The following is a 25,838-nucleotide window of genomic DNA, read 5'->3' on the forward strand; positions in this document are numbered from 1 at the left end:
CTTGTACATAGGGGTTCTGTGTAGAAGCTTTGACGGTTCCTACAGAAAGAGAACAGTGTGTGTGTGTGTGTGTGTGTGTGTGTGTGTGTGTGTGTGTGTGTGTGTGTGTGTGAAGCTACGAATGTGTTGGAGCATGCGTGGGGATATAAAGGTCAATATTAGCTCAAAGGGCTGATGTACAATGTGTGTGTGTGTGTGTGTGTGTGTGTGTGTGTGTGTGTGTGTGTGTGTGTGTGTGTGTGTGTGTGTTTGAGCTCAGATTTAGCATCCAAAAGGGTACAATAGGAGGGCAGGGCAGGTGTGTGTGTGTGTGTGTTTAATATACACACACTTGACCCATTTCTTTCTCTCTCTCTGTATGTGTGTGTGTGTGCGTGTGTGTAATATGAGGAATCTGACAAAACATCAGGAACATCAGTGTGGACAAACAGACAGGGTGGAGCTGGAATGTCACACTGTACAGCATACTCAGTGTGTGTGTGTGTGTGTGTGTGTGTGTGTGTGAGAGAGAGAGAGAGAGAGAGAGAGATTAGTCTTGACGTTATTGTCCCCTTATCCCCACCCTCTCTGTTTGACAAAACAGCAGGGTTAATCACCAGGATCCAGATACTGCTATGTCTAAAACACACACACACACACACACACACACACACACACACACACACACACTCGGGTATAAATCATCACACACTGGCTTTGTCGTTTGTCTCAGTGACAGATTTTCCACATGCACAAATTTTTAAGAATAATGACAGAAGCGTGTATTAACCATAAATATGATCACACAACTCCATAATGAACTGAGTCACTGTAATGTTTTGTCTGAAGTTTTCCTCTGGAGACGTAACGATAAACATCTCCTGCCCTGAGTTTGACCTTTTGCTCCTGAGGCCGGAGTTAAAAGCCCTTCACTTCATTATGGGGTCGACATTACTCAGGTTTGATCTGTGGAGTGGAAAATAGTGTGTGTGTGTGTGTGTGTGTGTGTGTGTGTGTGTGTGTGTGTGTGTGTGTGTGTGTGGTGCATGGAGTGTGTACAGTGGCATGCAAAAGTTTGGGCACCCTTACTGAAAATGTCTGTTACTGTGAATAGTTAAGTGAGCAGAAGATTAACTGATCACCAAAAGGCATAAAGGTAAAGACAACATATTTCTTTTCAGCGTTTTCTGCAAGATTTGTGTATTATTTTTATTTTGTACTTTTGGAGAGTCAAAAAAGAAAAGGAACACCATGCGAAAGTTTGGGCACCACAATACATTTGAGTTCTTTCACCAAGGTTCCAGACCTTACGATAATTAGCTTATTGAGCTGTGGCTTGTTCAAATTCTTCGTTAGGAAAGGTCAGATGATGCAGATTTCAAAGCTGTATAAATTCTCTGACTCCTCAAACTTGTCCCTAAAATCAACAGCCATGGGCTCCTCTAAGCAACTCCCTCGCATTCTGAATAATAAAATAATTGATGCTCACAAAGCAGGAGAAGGCTACAAGAACGTAGCAAAGTGTTTTCAGGTAGCTGTTTCCTCAGATTGTAATGTTATTAAGAAATGGCAGTTAACAGAAACAGTGGAGATCAAGGTGAGGTCTGGAAGATGAAGAAAACTTTCTGAAAGAACTGCTCGTTGGATTGCTAGAAAGGCAAATAAAAACCCCTGTTTGACTGCAAAAGACCTTCAGAAAGATTTCGCAGACCCTGGAGTGGTGGTGCACTGTTCTACTCTGCAGCAACACCTGAACAAATATGACCTTAATGAGAGAGTCATCAGAAGAAAACAGTTCCTGCGTCCGAGCCACAAAATTCAGCGTCTGAAGTTTGCAAATGAACATCTAAGCAAGCCTGATGCATTTTGGAAACAAGTCCTGTGGACTGATGAAATCAACATAGAACTTTTTGGCCACAATGTGCAAAGGTATGTTTGGAGAAAAAAGGGTGCCAAATTCCAGGAAAAGAACACCTCTCCGACTCTGAAGCATGGGTGTGGATCGATCATGCTTTTGGGTTGTGTTGCAGCCAGTGGCACAGGACACATTTCACTGGTCGAGGGAAGCATGGATTCGAATAAATACCAGCAAATTCTGGAAGCAAACATCACACCATCTGTAAAAAAGCTGAAGTTAAAAGGAGGATGGGTCCTACAATAAGATGATCCAAAACACACCTTGAAATCTACAATGGAATCCCTCAAGAGGCCCAAGCTGAAGGTTTTGCCCGGGCCCTCACAGTCCCCTGACCTAAACATCATTGAAAATCTGTGGATAGATCTCAAAAGAGCAGTGCATGCAAGACAGCCCAAGAAACTTGTAGAACTGGAAGCCTTTTGCAAGGACGAATGTGTGAAAATCCCCCAGGAAAGAACTGAAGGATTATTAGCCGGCTACAAAAAGTGTTTACAAGCTGTGATACTTGCCAAAGGGGGGGTTACTACAGTGGTACTTGAAAGTTTGTGAACCCTTTAGAATTTTCTATATTTCTGCATAAATATGACCTAAAACATCATTGGATTTTCACACAAGTCTTAAAAGTAGATAAAGAGAACCCAGTTAAACAAATGAGACAAAAATATTGTACTTGGCCATTTATTTATTGAGAAAAATGATCCAATATTATATATCTGTGAGTGGCAAAAGTATGTGAACCTCTAGGATTAGCAGTTAATTTGAAGGTGAAATTAGAGTCAGGTGTTTTCAATCAATGGGATGACAATCAGGTGTGAGTGGGCACCCTGTTTTATTTAAAGAACAGGGATCTATCAAAGTCTGATCATGTTTGTGGAAGTGTATCATGGCACGAACAAAGGAGATTTCTGAGGACCTCAGAAAAAGCATTGTTGATGCTCATCAGGCTGGGAAAGGTTACAAAGCCATCTCTAAAGAGTTTGGACTCCACCAATCCACAGTCAGACAGATTGTGTACAAATGGAGGAAATTCAAGACCATTGTTACCCTCCCCAGGAGTGGTCAACCAACAAAGATCACTCCAAGAGCAAGGTGTGTAATAGTCGGCGAGGTCACAAAGGACCCCAGGGTAACTTCTAAGCAACTGAAGGCCTCTCTCACATTGGCTAATGTTAATGTTCATGAGTCCACCATCAGGAGAACACTGAACAACAATGGTGTGCATGGCAGGGTTGCAAGGAGAAAGCCACTGCTCTCCAAAAAGAACATTGCTGCTCGTCTGCAATTTGCTAAAGATCACGTGGACAAGCCAGAAGGCTACTGAAAAAATGTTTTGTGGACGGATGAGACCAAAATAGAACTTTTTGGTTTAAATGAGAAGCGTTATGTTTGGAGAAAGGAAAACACTGCATTCTAGCATAAGAACCTTATCCCATCTGTGAAACATGGTGGTGGTAGTATCATGGTTTGGGCCTGTTTTGCTGCATCTGGGCCAGGACGGCTTGCCATCATTGATGGAACAACAAATTCTGAATTATACCAGCGAATTCTAAAGGAAAATGTCAGGACATCTGTCCATGAACTGAATCTCAAGAGAAGGTGGGTCATGCAGCAAGACAACGACCCTAAACACACAAGTTGTTCTACCAAAGAATGGTTAAAGAAGAATAAAGTTAATGTTTTGGAATGGCCAAGTCAAAGTCCTGACCTTAATCCAATGGAAATGTTGTGGAAGGACCTGAAGCGAGCAGTTCATGTGAGGAAACCCACCAACATCCCAGAGTTGAAGCTGTTCTGTACGGAGGAACGGGCTAAAATTCCTCCAAGCCGGTGTGCAGGACTGATCAACAGTTACCGCAAACGTTTAGTTGCAGTTATTGCTGCACAAGGGGGTCACACCAGATACTGAAAGCAAAGGTTCACATACTTTTGCCACTCACAGATATGTAATATTGGTTCATTTTCCTCAATAAATAAATGACCAAGTATAATATTTTTGTCTCATTTGTTTAACTGGGTTCTCTTTATCTACTTTTAGGACTTGTGTGAAAATCTGATGTTTTAGGTCATATTTATGCAGAAATATAGAAAATTCTAAAGGGTTCATAAACTTTCAAGCACCACTGTAGGTGCTAACCATGCTGGGTGCCCAAACTTTTGCTTCGGGCCCTTTTCCTTTTTTGTCACTTTGAAAATGTAAAAGATGAAAATAAAAAATTGTTTTTGCTCAAAATATAAAGGGAATGAGTCGTCTTTAACTTTTTGCCTTTTGGAGATCATTTCATCTTCAACTTGCTTAACTGTTCACAGGAACAGCAATTTTGACCAGGGGTGCCCAAACTTTTGCATACCACTGTATATTGTGTCTATTGTGTGCAGCGTGTGTAGTGTGTTGAGTGTGTGTAGTTTGTGTATTGAGACTCTTTATCTCTCTGTCTCTTTGTCCCTCTCTATGTATCTCTGTCTGTCTGTCTGTCTGTCTGTCTGTCTGTCTGTCTCTCTCTGTCACTCTCTCTGTCTGTTTCTGTTTCTGTCTGTCTCTCTCTCTGTCTATTTGTCTGTCTCTCTCTGTCTGTTTGTCTGTCTCTCTCTCTCTGTCTGTTTGTCTGTCTCTCTCTCTCTCTCTGTTTGTCTGTCTCTCTCTCTCTCTCTGTTTGTCTGTCTCTCTCTCTCTGTCTGTTTGTCTGTCTCTCTCTCTCTGCCTGTCTGTCTCTCTCTCTCTCTCCATGAGCAGAGGTGTAATATCTTGTATGTGTTTCTTCGGTGTTGTGACGTTTCTCCTCGTGTGTAATAGCTGATGGTCAGTGTGTTTTATTCAGAAGCTCTGATGATGAAGTCTGATGGCTGGAATATCGGACTCGAGCAGTTGGACTCCGGCTACTTTCACGCTTTTTGTTAAACGATAAACAGTTCAATACTAACCGCGTTTATCCATGTTTATGATTCCATCTGTTGGGTTGAGGATCAGGTGCTGAGAAACGACAGGAACAGCACGAGTGTGTGGAATAAAATCCACTAATTCAGCCACGGTCAGGGTAAACATGGATGGAAATGTATATGTGTGTGTGTGTGTGTGTGTGTGTGTTCTGAGCAGTTGGCAATAGACATGTTCAAACACACACCTGCTTTGCCTGAGTGGGCGGAGTTTCTGAAGAAAACAAAGTGCCCTTCTTCATGTTGCTTTACGCAAATTGCACATATTCATTTTTCATAAAGTGATGTGTGTGTGTGTGTGTGTGTGTGTGTGTGTGTGTGTGTGTGTGTGTGTGTGTAAAAGTAACGACAGAGCTCAGCTTGGGTGGTTGTGAAAGCTGTCTGTCTCAACAGCTCCTGCTTAATCATACATTGCATGTTATATATTGCGTTAGCGAGCTGAAGGTAACCATGGAAACAATTGCAAACATTTACAGATTCAGTAGTAAATATGAATTTTAAATAAAGTGGCAATATTTTAATGCGAGTCATTACAGCAATTTATGAAAGGGTTCCGAAAACCATGGTTGGGGTCATCAAAGGTCACACCTAAAAAACAGACTTTAAGGGCCAAGGGATTTGGGGATATAAGACTCTGTGAATATAGGATTCTGGGAAAATGCAGGTCCAGGAACATTGGGTTATGTGAGTATAATACTCTTGGAACATCCCATACGGAAATGTAATATATGACATATATGGCCCTATATCAAGAATGATATTGCCACATCTCCGGTTTCCCCCACAGTCCAAAGGCATGCAGGTTAGGTTAACTGGTGACTCTAAATTGAGCGTAGGTGTGAATGTGAGTGTGAATGGTTGTCTGTGTCTATGTGTCAGCCCTGTGATGACCTGGCGACTTGTCCAGGGTGAACCCCGCCTTTCACCCGTAATCAGCTGGGATAGGCTCCAGCTCGCCTTCGACCCTGTAGAACAGGATAAAGCGGCTACAGATAATGGATGGATGGATGGATGGATGGATGGATATTGCCATATATGTTACCTATAGGGTGATATATTATTTTCACATACATACATCCTCTAGATATATGAAGATATAAGTTTATAACATATATGAAATACCCATGGTAAAATTTGTATATTTACTTGTATTAAAATTGTTTATATGAGGATTTTTTTATATGGTGTTATATGTTGCAAACATATAAAACCATATTTGTATGGGCTAGACAGACATGTCAATATATGAAATTGTTCCAATTCCTAATAGGTTTTATATATATTTTATATGTATATGTACATATACACTACCGTTCAAAAGTTTGGGGTCACTTTGAAATGTCCTTATTTTTGAAAGAAAAGCACTGTTCTTTTCAATGAAGATCACTTTAAACTAATCAGAAATCCACTCTATACATTGCTAATGTGGTAAATGACTATTCTAGCTGCAAATGTGTGGTTTTTGGTGCAATATCTCCATAGGTGTATAGAGGCCCATTTCCAGCAACTCTCACTCCAGTGTTCTAATGGTACAATGTGTTTGCTCATTGCCTCAGAAGGCTAATGGATGATTAGAAAACCCTTGTACAATCATGTTAGCACAGCTGAAAACAGTTGAGCTCTTTAGAGAAGCTATAAAACTGACCTTCCTTTGAGCAGATTGAGTTTCTGGAGCATCACATTTGTGGGGTCGATTAAATGCTCAAAATGGCCAGAAAAATGTCTCGACTATATTTTCTATTCATTTTACAACTTATGGTGGGAAATAAAAGTGTGACTTTTCATGGAAAACACAAAATTGTCTGGGTGACCCCAAACTTTTGAACAGTAGTGTATGTTTTTACCTCTTATGTACAAATATGTTATATATGGATATTCAACATACTGTATGTACATATATTACATTTACGTATGGGGTAGGGAACTGGGAATATAGGGTTATGAGAATGTAAGTTTTTGGGAAGATAGGGTTATGGGAACGTAAGACTTTGGGAATATAGGGTGATGAGAATGTATGTTTTTGGGAATATAGGGTTATGGGAATGTAAGAGTTTGGGAATAAAGGGTTATAGGATTGTAAGTTTTTGGGAATATAGGGTTATGGGATTGTAGGATTTTGGGAATATAAAGTCATGGGAATGTACGTTTTTGGGAGTATAGGGTTATGGGAACATAAGACTTTGTGAATATAGGGTGATGAGAATGTACGTTTTTGGGAATATAGGGTTATGGGAATGTAAAACTTTGGGAATGTGGGGTTATGGGAATGTAGGGCTTTGGGAATATAGGGTTATGGGAATGTAAGGTTTTGGGAATATAGGGTTATGGGAATGTAAGGTTTTGGGAATATAGGGTTATGGGAATGTAATACTTTGGGAATGTGGGGTTATGGGAATGTAGGGCTTTGGGAATATAGGGTTATGGGAATGTAAGGTTTTGGGAATATAGGGTTATGGGAATGTAAGACTGGGAATGTGGGGTTATGGGAATGTAGAACTTTGGGAATATAGGGTTATGTGAATGTACATTTTGGGGAATGTAGGGTTATGGGAATGTACGGGTTTGGAAATATACGGTTATGGGAACGTACGGGTTTGGGAATATAGGGTTATGGGATTGTAAATTTTTGGGAATATAGGGTTATGGGATTGTACATTTTGGGGAATATAGGGTTATGGGAATGTAACACTGGGAATGTGGGGTTATGGGAATGTAGGACTTTGGGAATATAGGAATATAGGGTTATAGGATTGTATGACTTTGGGAATATAGGGTTATGGGAATGTAAGTTTTGGGAATGTAGGGTTATGGGAATGTAAGGTTTTGGGAATATAGGGTTATGGGAATGTAAGGTTTTGGGAATGTAGGGTTATGGGAACGTAAGACTTTGAGAATATAGGGTGATGGGATTGTAGGACTTTGGGAATATGAGGTTATGGGTGTATAGGACTTTTGGCATGTGGGGTTATGGGAATGTAAGGCTTTGGGAATGAAAAACTTTGGGAATATAGTGTTATGGGAATGTAAGGCTTTGGGAATGTGGGGTTATTGGAATGTAGGGCTTTGGGAATGTGGGGTTGTGGGAATGTAGGGCTTTGGAAAATAGGGTTATGGGAATATAGTGCATTGGGTATATATGATTCTTCAAATATGGGGTTCTGGGATTATAGGACTTTGAGAATATAAGATTCCACAAATATAGAACTCTGGGAATATCAGGCACCCGGAACATAGTACACTGGGAATATCGGGAAATGGGACTGTAAGAATTGGGAAAATAATTAACTGGGAATGGGAACACTGGCTCAACTCTGCTGAGTAGCTAGCTTGATAAGTAAATAGCATACTTCATAGTTGCTCAATTGCTAGCACAGTCGGCTAAATTGAAAAAGTAACTGGTGTCAGATTGTAGTGCATTCTGGGTAATTTACGCTGCTGAAGTCTCAACTCCTCCTGCACTTCACTCACACACACTGATAAAGTAATGTTGTAACTGTAAGATAGGCACGGTTTAACTAAAAGTGTGTGTGCGTGTTACAGATCTTCATCACAGTGAACTGCCTGAGCACAGACTTCTCCTCTCAGAAGGGAGTGAAGGGTCTGCCGCTGATGATCCAGATCGACACGTACAGCTACAACAACCGCAGCAACAAACCACTGCACAGAGCCTACTGCCAGATCAAAGTGTTCTGTGACAAGGTTAACACACACACACACACACACACACACACACACACACACACACACACACACACACACACACACACACACACACACCAGTGGCGGCTGGTAGTCTTTCAAACAGGGGAGGCTGGTCGGTTACGATATTTTCAGATTTTAAAAGAAAAAACATCAATTTTGCCCATACTCTTGCCTCTGATCTGGCTGATTGTTGGCAGGGTCACAAACTGTGAAATAACAGGTTCTTTTGGCCCATTAGCCTACTGTCCAATATACATGATGGTGGTGTTGGGGGGGGGGTATATTTTAACATTTTATATTTTAAAATTGTGGCATGTTGTTTAAAAATTGATCATTATTGAAAGCAGCTCTTTGTCAGGAACCTCAGCAGTAACAGCAGAGTGTTCTGGAATAGGCACAAGCACTGACCTTGGGGAGCCAAACATAGAGCTGCGTGCCACACATTTCATTCAATGACACTTTCCCTATATTTTACTTATTTTGACTGAGAAATGTTTTATTGACAATTTTGATAACCCTTCACTTTTAATCCAGGTCTGTAGTGTGAAATGTTCTCGGCTGTGTTTTTGTTTAAAAATGTTTTCCAAATTGTAGCTGTGTTTAATTCATATCCAGAAAAATATATATTCCAATATAATATACTCAGCATAAACATTTTAAATAGATTCTATATTTTTGGTCCATCCATGACATATTACTAAAGTAGCCTATTTACTGTTGTTGATGTGGGTCACTTGCTGTTAGCCAATTCACTTTCTCGTACCAGGAGAGCTGAAAGGAACGAGTATTATTCCCGACCTTTTTCACCAAGTCAATTTGAGGCGTTGGTCTACCCTGCTCTTTAATTTTAATTTTTTCCTCGAAAGGAAGACTGGCAAATGGCTTCGCCAAAATTAAATCAGCAATGCTTGGCCTCTGTGTGCAGCTTTCTTGCTAGCTGACTAGCCCCCTCAAGTTCAAATTCAGTCACTCAAATAAACGACATTTCTGGAACTAAGATAGCAAACTTGACAACACTATATTTACACTTTATTTACAATGAAAATATATACAAACTAAAAAAGCTGGTAGAAACCGTATGTAATGAATGAAATCGAAATGTAAGCTGATCTCTTACAATACACCACAGCACTTGCGAATCCGCATGGGACTGAACTGAAATTCACCGCTGCCTGTCTATAGTTGAAACGAGCTGTCAATCAAAGAAAATATCCGGCCGCTTTCACCAATCACCAGTCTCCTCGCGGAAACTGCCATGTCCCTCCCACTGTGAGGCTGGGAGTCCGTGGGCGGGCATTTTCGCAGTATTTGTCCAATAACCGTCTTGCATTTTGATACTGAAAGCGCAGAGCTCCCAAATGCCATTGAAGTCCACTGAGGCTGGGCTGCATCGCGCTGTCACAAGGGGGAAAAACTCACGCACACATTAGGCGAACTGGGGAAAGTTATAAGGGAATGATTTCGCACTGTAGTGGGTTGAGCACATATATTTCTATGATTCTGGATCTGAAATAGCAATGTTATAAGGTCGGCTATAACATAAGCCTAGCGCAATTCATCCTACACGATGTTCATCATTTTTAGAGGAGGCTGAGCCTCCCTCGCTGTCTTAGAGCAATCGCCTGTGACACACACACACGTGCCTTAGTTAGCTTTACACCCAGAATGAAGGAAAGTACGGTGTGACTGAGGTGCATGAAGAGGTGGTGTGTGGATCTGCAGCGCCCCCTGGTGTGTGGTTGTGTTTAAAACAGCAGCACTTTCATCAGGAAAGGGAAGGCAGTGGATCTTGTGCACTTCTTTAGCCTTAAATCATTTGTGTTTTGTGTAAAAAATAAAAAATAAAACAGGGTGCAGAGAGGAAGATCCGAGACGAGGAGAGGAAGCAGAACCGCAAGAAGTCAAAAGGTCAGAGATTAAACAACCACTTATAATGTTTCTGTAATAAATAATATCTGTTAGGCCATTATTATTATTATTATTATTATTATTATTATTATTATTATTATTATCAATAATACTATTAATAGATGTGATTTATTGTTTATTATGTATAACTTGTAAAAAAAAAGTACATAAAAAAAGAAAGAGTTGTACTTGTATTTGTTCCCTGATGATGTCATTGATGATGTCATGTTCTGATCCATCTGTAGGGAAAGACGTGGGTGCCGGAGCCGTCACTCTGCCCAAAAAGGGCGACACCACGCTGTTCAGGACGATGACGGACCTGGACGCCCAGCCCGTCCTCTTCATCCCTGACGTACACTTCGGAAACCTGCAGAGAGCAGCACAGGTACGACAGCAAACCCCTAATACGATTAAAAAAGAAAAAAAAACCTTCCTACTTCTTTCCCATGTCAGAAAACTTAAAGTTACAGCTTTACATCACACTGTTACAAAGCACTGACACTGGAGACTCCTTCCATTTCCATCAACCTTCCATAAATGTCTCCACCGAACACGATCCGTTACTATAGAAACCACAACATCGTACTGTAGAATGGTTTTAATTCTAATGTCTTGCAGGTTTTTGCCTTCAACACTGAAGAGATCGAGAGAGAAGGGTGAGTACAGCGTCTGCACCAACCATGTCCAGCCAAATTCATAAATATTGGCACCCTTCTGCCTGGATGTTTCAGGTTGCCTCTGGCAGGAAGTTACATCTGATAACGAGATAACGAGCCCAAAATCAGTGTTTAAAGTTTAAACCTTACTGAGTGTGATACATTTTATATTATACGATTCCTTGTAATTTTAAGCAGGGTGCCAATAATTATGGAGCTGATTGTGTATTATTTAGCATTATCTGTTTACAGAGTGGATTTCAGTGAAGTTTGGTTCAGTAAATATTTAATTATACAATACATTATGTTACAAAGCATGTGATTGGTCGATGGAGTGATTGACAGGTGTGTGTGTGTGTGTGTGTGTGTGTGTGTGTGTGTGTGTGTGTGTGTGTGTGTGTGTTTAAAGGAGTGTGTTAGTAAAGAGGATGTTCAGGACATCAGATGACGATTGCTGCCCTTCGCCTCATAAACAGCTCCGAGAGGAACCGCAGAAAAGAGGTGAGATAAAGATTTAATCACATTTCATTCCTTCATTACAAACTGATCACTGGACCGTTTTTCAAAATGTGATCATGTAACCCAGGGACAGTATGTGAGACGGAAAATTTATTATTTATATAATACATACATATATGTTATTTCCCAGCTGGGAGGTCCGTATGGTGAAATACCGTGACCGAGGTGTTGAAAGTACTGATCGGGGCCCTCTGGGCTGAGGTCAGTATTCAAGGCCGAGGTCACGGTATTTCACCATACGGACCGACCTTAAGCTGGTAAATAATATATTTATTTTTTTCTTTACCAAATTCGAACAGAAAACGAGAGAGCCCGAAAGGGAAAACCGAGCTGAGCCACCATTTTGAATCCTCATTCACGGCTGTAATGCAAATGGCTTCCTCCTCGGTATACAAGTGCACTTCCATGGCAGGAAAAAAAACTACATTTTGCCGCCTATGTCGTCCCCTATTTATACAAATAGGAGTCATTCAGGATTCAGCCATGTTTTTGCTCGGCGTTAGCAACAGTTAGAGGTTTTTAGCTTTCTCCTGAAATGTTTTCTTTTATTTCTTCTTCCTCAGGGTAGTAAAACTCGCTTTCGCTGTGAACACTGTCGTTATCGCTATCCATGCTGTAAAATTAATGCTATTCTCCTGAGAAATGCTGGCAAACATTTATAAGGTTTTTGACAATCTTATAAATAAATCTTATAGACCCCTTCGCATGTTTGTAAACAAACCGACCGTTGCCAGGATGCGCGCGCAGCCTGGACTCAGAAACAATGGCGCTGCCCATAGACCGGCATTATGAGCTGTCAGATTATGCCAAACAGTTGTCGTTACAAGATCGAGAATGCTACATAAATAAGTTAACTCTAACAAGTGGACATCGCCTACCGGATCCGCATTTAATTAAAGAGTGGACGGACGATGTTAGTAAGTTCCCTGGTATACAATGGCCAGATATATACTCGTACCTTATTGACAAGACTTCAGTGTACACCCACGAAAAACTTCGTGCCTACAAGTCTTTAGACGCAGATGATTATGTTATGTGCGGGCATGTACAACTTGATTAACAATGGGACATTCATATTCATTTTGTTTTAATCAAATTATGCCAGTGATGTGATGGCAATGTGGCTTTAGCTACAACAGCAAATCCCAACACTAAACAGCAATTTGCAGGAGGTGATGGCATGAAAGGAATGATAGTGTAAAGAGTGCAGCTAAGAGAAATCAGAGCTGCGTAAAAAGCGAGAGGCAGAGAGCAGAAATGAAACTGAACGGGGCGGGAGCTAGGTTAGAGCAGTCAGCGTAAGTTGGCATTTAGAGTGAGGGCACACAATTTTACCTTTCCATCCCTGCTTTAAAATTGTGATTTTCGGCATACACAAATAATGACGGCACAAAATCTGGACTGCTTGAGTCAAGCGAGACCTCTCCTACAAACAAAACTGCATGCAAAGCTAAGTTAACATGCTAACAATATTCATTACATTGTGTAACTATGACCCAGCTAATCAGACAAACGTTACCAAAGTATTTTGCTACATCAATAAACGAAGACTAGAAAGAATAAAAAAGAAAGATTTAATAAATAGCCTGATCTTACCTGTGATGAAGTGGGCGCTGCAAACCCGCGCATTTTTGATGGTGCTTTCATCCCAGTCTACACGTTTGATGGCTTGTAGTCATAGACGTTGGTGATTTGTTTTGGAATGGGTGAGATCCTGCTGGAATTCTGAACATTTTAACCCCATCACTGCTACGATTCTGACACCCGATAACACAACAACTAGGCATTTCTGAGTCTTTTTTGGGTCCAGGCTGCGCGCGCAATTTCTGCTTACGTATGAATGACGTTTACTGTGAAGGGGTCTATAAAAAAAAGATAAATGTTGACAAAAAATGCTACTATGTTTGTTGTTGTTGTTGTGAACAAGTGAGTCGCCAGAGGTCCGTAACCTCGCCAGCCAATCAGAGAGCAGGATTTGGACCGCAAAAAAAAAAATACATTTATTTTACTTCCTGTATTTTCTTTCTATAAACTGCATCTCTTGCTATGTGATTTCTGTTTGCAATATAATTCATTTTAATTAATCCACATACGTATAAACCTGTGTGTGTGTGTGTGTGTGTTAAAGATGTTACAAATCAGGAGAGCCTGATATGTCTTGGTGGTAACAAGATTAAGAATGTGTGCAGTTTTAAAGCGAGACGGCCTTTTGATTTCATAAAATCGGTGAAATTTAGTTCCGTCTGAAATGTGGTGATTGTGATATCTGTTTATTTCTGTAATATCTCACAAAATATCAGGCCATTCTGTGGCTGGGAAGTTATTTAATTTGAGGGGATTAAAGCAAATAATGTGCATGAAATCGCTCGCTTGGTGCAGTCAAGCAGACAGAGGAAGTCCGTGTGCGCATGCGCAGGTTTACCTTCTTCTTCTTTTGGGTTTTACGGCAGCTGGCATCCACAGTGCTGCATTACTGCCATCTACAGGTTTCCCTTTGAGCGTGCACTGACAGTTCCATCATTCTGTCGCTAAACGAACAGCTGATCACACCGAGGTGCTCGCTGAGCGCCCATATTTATTAGTTTGGTCCTGCGTTTCCTTTCCTTCGTATAGAACATAACGTCTTTTCTTCTCGCTTTCTTTCCGTTACTGTAGTCGGACTTTCACGTTTCATTCGCACACTCACGTCCTCCATTTTTCTCTCCTGTTTCAAATTTGTATCCCACAATGCAGGGGCGATTCTAGCATCTGATCTTTGGGGGTGCTTAGCCCCCAGAGCTGACAGAGGCACCTGGCTTGCCCGCGACCCAGGTGATGCAGTCGACAGGCTACAAGATACCTTCAGGAGGGTGTGGTCACATGGGGTGGCTGGCCATCCTTGAAATAAAAGCATTTCGCCACCAAATTCCTGAGATGTATAGGCTGAAATACTATAAAAGGATTAGGTCTAGTGTGTTATTCCAAAACAACTAATCGTTACCCTGTGATGCACTAACGACCCAATATTTCCACAAACGCAACTTGATTATTATAAAATAATTTTCTAAAATAGTCGTGCTTGCGCTAAAAACTGGACACGCCACTAATCTATTGTCTCCTAAACACGCTATAGACTCTTTTCAGTCACGTGACCTTCGTAAACACGACCACCATTTTGGACATGTAGTGGACTTCGGCTCGAATCGGTTTGAATGCGAGGAAGGCGACAAACGAAAAACATAAAAGAAAAAGGAGCGAGATGCAGAAAACACCTTCACTATCCAGCGACGTAGGGCATTTACAGGGCGAGCAGAGGGAGCGGTATTTGCAAAAATTGAGGTTAGCAGGCTTAGAGAAGGACGTTTACCTGCTTCCACCAGGATTGTTCACTGACGTACGGAAGTACACGAAGCCCTCGTCTTTACCTGACTTCGGCCCACATGATCTGTATACCTATGTCGTTAAAAACCCATCGCCATACACATACACGCCAACGTCCGAGGTTCCGGAGCGTGCTCCGGCTTGCTCCCCCTCAAATTAAGCAGCGCGCTCCGGCTTGCTCCCCCTCAAATTAAGCAGCGCGCTCCGGCTTGCTCCCCCTCAAATTAAGCAGCGCGCTCCGGCTTGCTCCCCCTCAAATTAAGCAGCGCGCTCCGGCTTGCTCCCCCTCAAATTAAGCAGCGCACTCCGGCTTGCTCCCGGAGCGCTCCGGCTTGCTCCCGGAGCGCTCCGCGTTGCTCCCCCTCAAATTAAGCAGCGAATGTTAACAGAATGTTAACAGCAATGTAATGCCTTTTCTGGCTAATTTTATTCGTCTTACCTCCAACAAAGTGGTCACTGCACAAGCGTTGGTATGCCGAGGGCTGCCAATCTTTCCTGTTAATGGCCGCTATCCATCTTCTCCGTCGGGATCCGATAAAATGATAAACCTTGCCTTGCTTGTTGATGGTTACTACATCCAGGTGCACAACAATATAGTGGCATGATGGAAGTCTTGCTGAAAGTAAAAACTTTCTTTGCTGCCGTTCCTCAATGTTGGCTGTGGTAAACTACTGGTAGTACATGTCCAAAATGGCGGCCGCGTTTGTCGTGACGTCACGTGAAAAGGGTCCATAGACTTCATTCTACAGCACTAAAAAAACAGTGCCAGCCTACGCCAACCATTTACCATGCGTTACCATGGCTACCAGAGGTGGAGTTAGGAATGTTCAAGGATAACGAACTATAGTCAAATAAAACAATGTAACTCATTATGGATAAAGTGTAAACCTGAACTTGAAATGAAATAAAATGCAGGAGAAATAGCTTACTTTTCTGTCTATCATCGGTCTAGCACCGTAGCACTTGTACAGCTCTGCACAAAAGTATCTCGATATGGATGATAAATGTCGTTTTTATCATTCTGTTCATAGACCAGGGAACATCAATATTGCATTATGCATATTATTGTGTTGTGTTTAACAATTGTAACTCCAGTCCGTACCTTCACATCTCGCTATGCCAGTAATACTCAGGTGCTACTTCGAGTTCCTCATCGGCGTGGAATCCAGTTAAAAAAACCATCATGTCGTAGCAAGCACTTGCGCGGACAGGCAACCCAATCAGAGGGGACGCAAGGAGGAGAGGTATTTTACTGCTCATAGAACTATCATGTAACAGGTGAATTCAAGAACACACACACGCCTGCACACACATTCATTGCGCAGTGCGCAAGGGCACTTATTTCTGAAAATTATGTCCAAAAGCAGTGTTTTTGAGGGTGCTGAGCTAGGGGGTGCTGAGCTCGTTTTTGTGGGTGCTTGAGCACCCCCAAAAATAGGCTAAACACGCCCCTGCCACAATGTCTTGCGTGAACGGGGAAAGCCCACCACGTGATGCATGACGTAGTATCTTGACGGGTCATGGTGAAGCAGGAAAAAATTTAGAATTTAGGGCCACGTGGAGATAAAGACATTAATTGCTCTACTTTTTTAAAAAAAACTAATAAAATTGGGGTGGCACAGTGGTGTAGTGGTTAGCACTGTCGCCTCACAGCAAGAAGGTCCGGGTTCGAGCCCCGTGGCCGGCGAGGGCCTTTCTGTGTGGAGTTTGCATGTTCTCCCCGTGTCCGCGTGGGTTTCCTCCGGGTGCTCCGGTTTCCCCCACAGTCCAAAGACATGCAGGTTAGGTTAACTGGTGACTCTAAATTGACCGTAGGTGTGAATGTGAGTGTGAATGGTTGTCTGTGTCTATGTGTCAGCCCTGTGATGACCTGGCGACTTGTCCAGGGTGTACCCCGCCTTTCGCCCGTAGTCAGCTGGGATAGGATCCAGCTCACCTGCGACCCTGTAGAAGGATAAAGCGGCTACAGATAATGAGATGAGATGAGATGAGCTTTTGGTCACTACACTTAAAAAATCTGAAAGGCCGTACAGCTTTAAATATCTTGGGTAGACTATTGTGAACTCCGACAATGAACCTCACTTTCTCAGCACCAGGATTGGTGCCACGTTCCAGAAATGGAATGAACTAAAACACATCCTCACTGATCACTGCGTCCATTTATCAGCTAGAGGGAAGTTTCTCATGGCATGCGTTCCATCCTTCCTATTATACAGTGTCCAAGCGTGGCACTTTTCTGCAACTGATATTAATAAGATCGAAGCAATATGGCATGGGTTCTCTAAAAAAATGGTAAAGGGCAGGTCCAAGAGTAAGACAAGTACAGATATGACGATCAAAGTGCTTATGTCGAGGAGGAACTGGATTGGAGTTTTAAGATATCAAACACAGGCCAGTGCGAGATCACTAAGACTCCACCGATAATGCTATTTCACTATGAACAACAGCTAAGATACAGCACACACATTTGTCGAATGGACAGTGGGGAACTACAGAAACAACTTCTGTTTGACACAAAGTCACCAAAATGGACTAGGTTCAAGAATTTGCTGAGATTAGATGTCCAGCATATACGGTGTATAACGATGTCAAAATCAGACTCTAAGCAACTGCTGGATGGAATCCTGACAGACGCATCCTAAGGAGTGTCGAACTTCACTAGGGGAAAATGATGATGATGATGATGTGTGTGTGTGTGTGTTTTCAGTGCTCCTGTACGTCAGAAAAGAGTGTGACGAGGTGTTCGATGCCCTCATGCTGCGTTCACCGACGCTCCGCGGCCTCATGGACGCAGTGAGTAACGCTTCTTCTAGGTGGCGCTCTTCTGTTTCCTCTGATAATAAAACATTTCCTGTAAATAAACTTCATTATTTCACCTTCCGCAGATCTCGGAGAAATACAGCGTGCCTGTGGAGAGGATCGCTAAAATCTACAAAAAGAGCAAGAAAGGGTGAGAGACTCGTTCCTTCCTGCTTACACCACGGCGCTGCTGAGTTCTGGACTCTGATTGGTCAGAAGGTGTTGATTAATTGTCTAGAACAGCAGCTCTGACAGTAATGCAGCTCACAGCACATGACAGGTTTATATAAGTTCATGCACTCATTCTGATCGTAACAGTGACGGTGTAGAGGCTGATACGGTGATGTTCTCTGTAAGGAGAAGTGCGTTTATGGAACATTTATGGAAGGAGTCTCCAGTTTCAGATGTACAGTAAAGCTTTCTGACGTCTTAAACAGCACAGAGGAGTTCACGCTTTGTTGCGGTTTCTCGCTGCGTTTTTTTCCTCTTATAGAGATCTTGCAGTCACGTGACCGGAAAGTACACAGCCGCCATCTTGTCGGTAAAAAACACCGCTGAATACTGCTGCACTCGTGTACAGAATGGATCAATTTCAACCGACGGACTACACGGCTCATTTTTCTAATGAACAGATAACTAGATATATGTCTAAAATAAACGATCTACAGATTAGTGACCCTTATGGCTTACCGGACGGAGTTTTCACAACCGTGTCAGTGGATGTTGAACTGCCAGCGGAATACCCAGACGTGTATAATTACCTCATCAACTTTCCCTCGCTGTTCAGTGGTGAAGCACTGCGTGCTTATAAATCTCTGGACAGTTATCTTTACAGAAATTCAGGATTTGTCAGCGACTCAGATGTGGCATCTTGTAAACAAGAAAATAATCCTCATTGGACGGGTAAGTCACTTAAGTATTACTAGTACTGCACTGACCAGCCGATTATAGAATAGAATAAGGTAATTCCAGCTCGTCCGTCTTGTTTACCATGGATCTGGCGTTGGAGAGGTAGAGGCTTAGCAGTGGAGGTTTGAGTAGCTTTTTTCTGAGCTTAGTCAACAGGCCGGCTCTGCAGCCTCGCTTTTGCTTCCGCTCCCGGCGCCGCCTCCTTCGCTTTGCTTCCGATAACAATCCACGGAGACCCCGCTGGTCTCGCTATCTCGTCCGGAATGTTTGTTTTTTTTTTTCTCGTCCGGAATGTTGTGCATGCGATGGAAATCGCTACAAACCGTCATTTTCTGCTGGAAACCAATGTCCAGTAAGTCCATACGGTTGTAGTGGATATTGAAGTCTGATACAGACGAACAACACGCAAAAATACACACAAAAAACATAAAAAACGTGCACAGGTAGGGAGAGCTTGTAGCTGCAGCCATTGTAGTAGAATTGTATATAGTAGGGTTTTCCAGAAGAAAAGGTAGAAGTAGAAGCAGAAGTAGAAGGCGGAAATATGGCGTTTGACCGACAAGATGGCGTCTGTCACAATCTGGATCGGCTGTGACGTCACATGCAAGTGCTCCATAAACTTTAAGAGAGAGAATAAAGAGAGGATGGTGAGGGAAGGACTGTTTATCACTGCTATAACACACATGACAACAGGAATGGACTTGTTTGTAACTATAAACAGATAAAAAGTACGATGTGTCTTTCTTTAATACAGTGCCTTGCAAAAGTATTCATACCCCTTGAACTTTTTCACATTTTTCCACCTTACAACCACGAACTTAAAAGTTTTTTTTTTTTGAGATTTTATGTGATAGACCAACACAGAGTAGCACATAATTGTGAAGTGAAACGGAAATGATAAATGGTCTTCAAAATTTGAAACAAATAAAAATCTGAAAAATATGGTGTGCATTAGTATTCAGCCCCCTGTACTCTGATACCTCTAAATACAATCCAGTGCAATCAATTGCCTTCAGAAGTCGTCTAATTAGTTAATAGAGTCCGACTGTGTGTAATTTACTCTCAGCATAAATACACTTGTTCTGTGAAGGCCTCAGTGGTTTGTTAGAGAACACTGAAGAACAAACAGCATCATGAAGACCAAAGAACTCACCAGACAGGTCAGGGATAAAGTTCTGGAGAAGTTTAAAGCAGGGTTAGGTTATAAAAAAATATCCCAAGCACTGAACATCTCAAGAAGCACTGTTCAATCCATCATTCAAAAATGGAAAAAGTATGGCACAACTGCAAACCTACCAAGACATGGCCGTCCACCTAAACTGACAGAGCGAGCAAGGAGAGCACTGGTCAGAGAAGCAGCCAAGGGGCCCATGATCACTCTGGAGGAGCTGCAGAAATCCACAGCTCAGGTGGGAGAATCTGTGCACAGGACAACTATAAGTCGTACACTCCACAAATCTGGCCTTTTTGGAAGAGTGGCAAGAAGAAAGCCATTGTTGAAAGACAGGCATAAGAAATGTAGGGGACACAGCAAACATGTGGAAGAAGGTGCTTTGGTCAGATGAGACCAAAGTTGAACTTTTTGGCCTAAATGTAAAGCGCTGTGTGTGGCAGAAAACTAACACTGCTCATCACCCTGCACACACCATCCCCACTGTGAAACATGGTGGTGGCAGCATCATGCTGTGGGGATGCTTTTCTTCAGCAGGGACAGGGAAGCTGGTCAGAGTTGATGGGAAGATGGATGGAGCTAAATACAGGGCAATCCTGGAAGAAAACCTGTTGGAGGCTGCAAAAGACTTGAGACTGGGAAGGAGATTCACCTTCCAGCAAGACAATGACCCTAAACATACAGCCAGAGCTACAATGGAATGGTTTAGATCAAAGAATATTCATGTGTTAGAATGGCCCAGTCAAAGTCCAGACCGAAATCCCATTGAGCATCTGTGGCAAGACTTGAAAATTGCTGTTCACAGACGCTCTCCATCCAATCTGGCTGAGCTTGAGCTATTTTGCAAAGAAGAATGGGCAAAAATTTCAGTGTCTAGATGTGCAAAGCTGGTAGAGGCATACCACAAAAGACTTGCAGCTGTAATTGCAGCAAAAGGTGGCTCTACAAAGTATTGACGCAGGGGGGCTGAATACTAATGCACATCACATTTTTCAGATTTTTATTTGTTTAAAATTTTGAAGACCATTTATCATTTTCGTTTCACTTCACAATTATGTGCTACTCTGTGTTGGTCTATCACATAAAATCTCAATAAAAAACTTTTAAGTTCGTGGTTGTAAGGTGGAAAAATTTGAAAAAGTTCAAGGGGTATGAATACTTTTGCAAGGCACTGTAAATAAAAAGTGTAATTGTCGGCAAGTTGCTGTGATGTAAGAGGAATAACGCACTCTGTTGTAGGAAAGTAATCAGCTGGTAACAGCGACGCTGCTTCATCACACCACCGTCATGTTGATTATTTTCCACTGTTGCGTTCCAGGATCCTGGTGAACATGGACGACAACATCATCGAGCATTACTCCAACGAGGACACCTTCATCCTGAGCATCGACAGCTACGGCGACGCCTACAAAATCACTCTGATGGAGATTTAGCCGTTTTTATTTCCTGAAACTGGGAAAATGAAGAGCTGAAGAGCCCTTTCCAGTGTCAGGGTCATGGCGGAAGCAGAGCTGCGTTCAGTGTCTGCGCCGTCGAAACGTTGCCGTACGATTTCAAATCAGATTCAAACCAAGCAGCTTCCTCTCACGCTGCTGTTCCACACAAACACGAAGAGTCGACTCGTCAGTCACGTGATTCCCGGCTTCACTCAAATCCGAGACCGAACAGGAAGCGCTCCTGTGTGTGATAATGTGACATTGCTTTATCGTTCGTTACAAATGTAAATTCAGGACAGTACAGAGAAAGGCGTTCAAATCAGAGACGGGAAATTTTATACTCCATAAACTGACACTGATTTTCTGATCATGGATCATTTCACAGGTTTAACCTTCACACATTTCAGACGAACAGCCTCATCTTTAAACTCATACGTTTTTATTTTTGCATTTAGAAATATAATTCCTCAAATATACAGTGCCCTTCATAATTATTGGCACCCCACATTGTTATTATTATTATTATTTACATTACATTACAGCCCTGTGATGACCTGGCGACTTGTCCAGGGTGAACCCCGCCTTTCGCCCGTAGTCAGCTGGGATAGGCTCCAGCTTGCCTGCGACCCTGTAGAACAGGATAAAGCGGCTACAGATAATGAGATGAGATGAGATGAGACATTACATTACATTACTGAACTCCAGTAGAAACCATGGCCTAATGCTTAGAGAAGCAGCTTTGGGACCAAAAGGTTGCCGGTTTGATTCCCTGGACCAGCAAGCATGCCTGAAGTGCCCTTGAGCAAGTCACCGAACCCCCAACGGCTGCTCTGGGTGCATTGTATGTCGTTCTGGATAAGCGCGCCTGCTAAACGCCATTAAGATTCAAAGATTTTCTATTGTCAATTCATTATATATCCAGGATATATAGGAGAATCGAAATGCCGTTTCTCTCTCACCTTACTTGTAAAAAACAGATAAAGATTACAAAAAAAAATTAAGAACAAACAATATATATACCGTATATATATATATATATATATATATATATATATATATATATATATAAACATTTTTAAATATAGATAATATAGATAAAAAATACACTCTAAAATCAAGCAATGTACAAAATAGCAGTAGTGATCTACATACATTACATTAGTCTAATGTAATGTATTATTTACATCATTGATCAGGGATTTGTTTTTTCTCTGAATAAATTTATTTCAATTAAAGGTTGGATTTTTTTTTTTTCAGTTTGAGATGAAACGACTTCACCCAAAGGTGAATTTTTTTTTCTAAACATTTGTACGAATATTTACAAGGGGTGCCAATAATTGTGGAGGGCACTGTGTTTGTAACTGGAAATAAAAAAAAGAACATGTTGTGAAACCGTGCTGCAGGATAATAAAAAATAATAAATTCATGTATCTAAAATAGATGATGATATTCAACATGAAATGGTTTGGAGACGATGTCAGTGCAGCAAGATCGGATACAAATTTAAATATATATATATATAAAATAATTAGTAAAAAATAATAAGATGGATATTTTGGATAAAATTTAAAGCACGTTTTCTGTTATTTTTAAACAACGTGAACCGATCATTCAGTTCAGCCAGCGAGAGAAAACGTGAACGTGTGAACAAATTTCTGGCAGATGAATTTTATTAAATAAATAAACAGACAAACAAACAAAATTGTGATAATGTAATGTTGCAGAACGGAGTCTCACATTTATTCTCACCTCATCCACATTTCTCCAGTACAGACTGATGTTTTTGATTAATATATATATAATTATTATGTTGTGCCATGTACAGTTTTTTATTTGTTTATCTGTTTGTGTCATGAATTTTTAAATATCATTCAGATGTAACTGTAGTCCACATCGTTACTGTTTTTTTTAACGTATTGCACTCGTCGATGTGCCGTCAGACGTCCAGCAATTTCCTCCCGTGTTTAAGACGCTTGTGAGTCTTGATGTTACACTCAGCCATTTCCTGTACGAGTATAAAACCACGCCTCCACTTTAGCGTTAGATGTTTGTGTGTATTTGTACGTCCAGGCGTTTCCTGTTGTGAATCTCAATTTCATGTTGTTCTGTCTTTCATTCCAGAAGATTTTAGTGAGAACGCAGATGTTCGGCTCATCACTGAAGATCGAACTATTTTTGTAAATAAATTTTTTCGTGCCATGAAACATGTCTCACGTGTCTGACGTGTGAATCTCCAGACAGAACTCCTTCAGCACAATCGCCAAAGTCGTGTTATGTGGAAAAAGTAAACACGAGATGATTTTTGACGAGCACCTCTCCGTTATGGTGTCCAGAGGATTTTAAATCTCACTGTTGAGGTTTGAGAGGAGAAATGAAATGAAGACGTGTAAATTAATACGGCTGGGACGCCTGCGTTAAAATGTTTGGAGAATTGGAAACTGTGCCAAAGTAACTGAGGAAAAGAACGCTGACATTTTAAACTTCTCACAAAACTAATTCTAACTTCTCACCTAAACAGTGTTCTGAAAAAAAAGTAAGAAAACAACAGAAAATGTTTCATATTTGCAGCCATTTTGAAGAGTGGGTGCTAATACTTATTAGCAAACCTGGTTACTGATTTTATTTTCGCAATATAATAGCTGGCCTAATGTTAGATGGCATGCTAGCAAACTTTATTCCTGGTTTACACAATAATAGCTAATCGAATGTTAGCTATGTTGCTAGCAACCTTGTTTACTGGTTTACAAAACATAATAGTTAGCTGAATGATAGCTAGTATGCTAGCAAGCTTTATTACTGGTTTACACAATCCATCCATCCATCCATCCATCCATCCATCCTACTTATCCATCAGGATCATGGTGGAAGCTGGATCCAATCCCAGCTGACTCCAGGTGAGAGGTGGGGTTCACTCTGGGCAGGTCGCTAATCTATCACAGCGCTAACACAGAGACAAACAACCATCACACTCACTCTCGCACCACTGGAGGCTTTAGAGGAGCCATTTGGACTGTTGGAGGAAACCTGAGCACCAGGAGGAAACCCACACAGACACAAGGAGAGAACATGCATACAATCTCCACACAGAAACATTTCAAACCCAGAACCTTCTTCCTTTAAGATGACAGCGCTAATCACTGTACCACCACCGCGCTGCCCCTGGTTTCCACAGTATGACAGGCTTTAACTCTTATACCGCACAAACTAGTAAACAAGGTTGTTAACAAACGAGTTAACATTAGATTAGCTAACGGTATCTGGCATGCTAGCAAACTTTACTAGAGGTTTACACAATATGATCGCTAGTCTAATGTTAGCTAGCTCGCTAGTGATCTTCACTACTGCTTTACACGATATAATAGTTTAATGTTCGCTAGCTTGCAAATCTGACACATAATAATAAGTCTAATGTTTACTGCCTTACTAGAAATGCTGACACGATATGACGTCTAATCTTAGCTCACTTGCTAGTGCTTGGTTTTAACTAAATGATATAACTGTTAGCTTAGCATTAGCTTGTTAGCTACAGCCTGCGATGAGGAAATGAACTTTTTCAAACTGAAGATTTCCAGACAGAGTCTTAATAAAAATCTAGGAGTGTTTATAAATGATGTAACTCATCTCTAGCCGCTTTATCCTTCTACAGGGTTGCAGGCAAGCTGGAGCCTATCCCAGCTGACTACGGGCGAAAGGCGGGGTTCACCCTGGACAAGTCGCCAGGTCATCACAGGGCTGACACATAGACACAGACAACCATTCACACTCACATTCACACCTACGCTCAATTTAGAGCCACCAGTTAACCTAACCTGCATGTCTTTGGACTGTGGGGGAAACCGGAGCACCCGGAGGAAACCCACGCGGACACGGGGAGAACATGCAAACTCCACACAGAAAGGCCCTCACCGGCCACGGGGCTCGAACCCAGGACCTTCTTGCTGTGAGGCGACAGCGCTAACCACTACACCACCGTGCCGCCCATGATGTAACTCACTTGTTTATAACATTTCAATCATCTTCATATGAAGGACTGCATAATCAGTCATGTGGGCGTGTCTTGAACAAAGCTTGGGATCTCATTGGTTATGTGACTGATCACAATTTTCAGAAAACTGCTTTGTGATTTTTTTTTCTGAAAAGTCTCACCGCTACATCGCTAGCTAGTGGTGATAAGGTAACATCAGCTAAGCTAGCTACGTAGCTGGAAACATGGACATGTTTTTAGCATGCTAGCTTAGCCACTGTTGCGAAATCAAACTGTAGCAGTGTGTTTACAGCTGTGAGCTGTAATTCAGGCTAAATGTAACCAAACACAAATAAACACTGGGAAGTTTTTACTTGCTAAATGTTAATGAAAAAATAAATTTGCTAGCATTTCAGTTCAAACTGTCAATAAAATTCAGTAAGCTAGCAGTGGGTTAACTAACGTTAAGCTGGTTATTTTCATAAAGACAAACAAAAAATTTTAAAAATTGGATTCTTCATTTTGGACTTCTGTACTGTTGCTAATCAAGAAGTGAGCAAAAGAACCAAACATGCAACCAGAAAAA

General features: G+C 41.6%; 1 protein-coding gene across 2 annotated transcripts in view; it reads left to right on the forward strand.

Moving 5' to 3' along the window:
* Positions 1 to 23,492, forward strand: part of grhl2b (grainyhead-like transcription factor 2b) — a 60,014-nt gene extending 36,522 nt beyond the window's left edge. For both annotated transcript variants that reach the window (XM_060942403.1, XM_060942404.1), the window contains exons 9-16: positions 8,369 to 8,527; positions 10,381 to 10,438; positions 10,684 to 10,823; positions 11,057 to 11,094; positions 11,504 to 11,595; positions 17,681 to 17,766; positions 17,859 to 17,923; positions 21,171 to 23,492. In XM_060942403.1, coding sequence (XP_060798386.1) covers positions 8,369 to 8,527; positions 10,381 to 10,438; positions 10,684 to 10,823; positions 11,057 to 11,094; positions 11,504 to 11,595; positions 17,681 to 17,766; positions 17,859 to 17,923; positions 21,171 to 21,285 — 753 coding nt within the window. In that variant the 3' untranslated portion in view covers positions 21,286 to 23,492. The remainder of the gene's footprint in view (positions 1 to 8,368; positions 8,528 to 10,380; positions 10,439 to 10,683; positions 10,824 to 11,056; positions 11,095 to 11,503; positions 11,596 to 17,680; positions 17,767 to 17,858; positions 17,924 to 21,170) is intronic.
* The last annotated feature ends 2,346 nt before the right edge of the window (positions 23,493 to 25,838 follow it).

This window comes from Neoarius graeffei, chromosome 16, assembly GCF_027579695.1.
Source record: "Neoarius graeffei isolate fNeoGra1 chromosome 16, fNeoGra1.pri, whole genome shotgun sequence".
Lineage (NCBI taxonomy): Eukaryota > Metazoa > Chordata > Actinopteri > Siluriformes > Ariidae > Neoarius > Neoarius graeffei.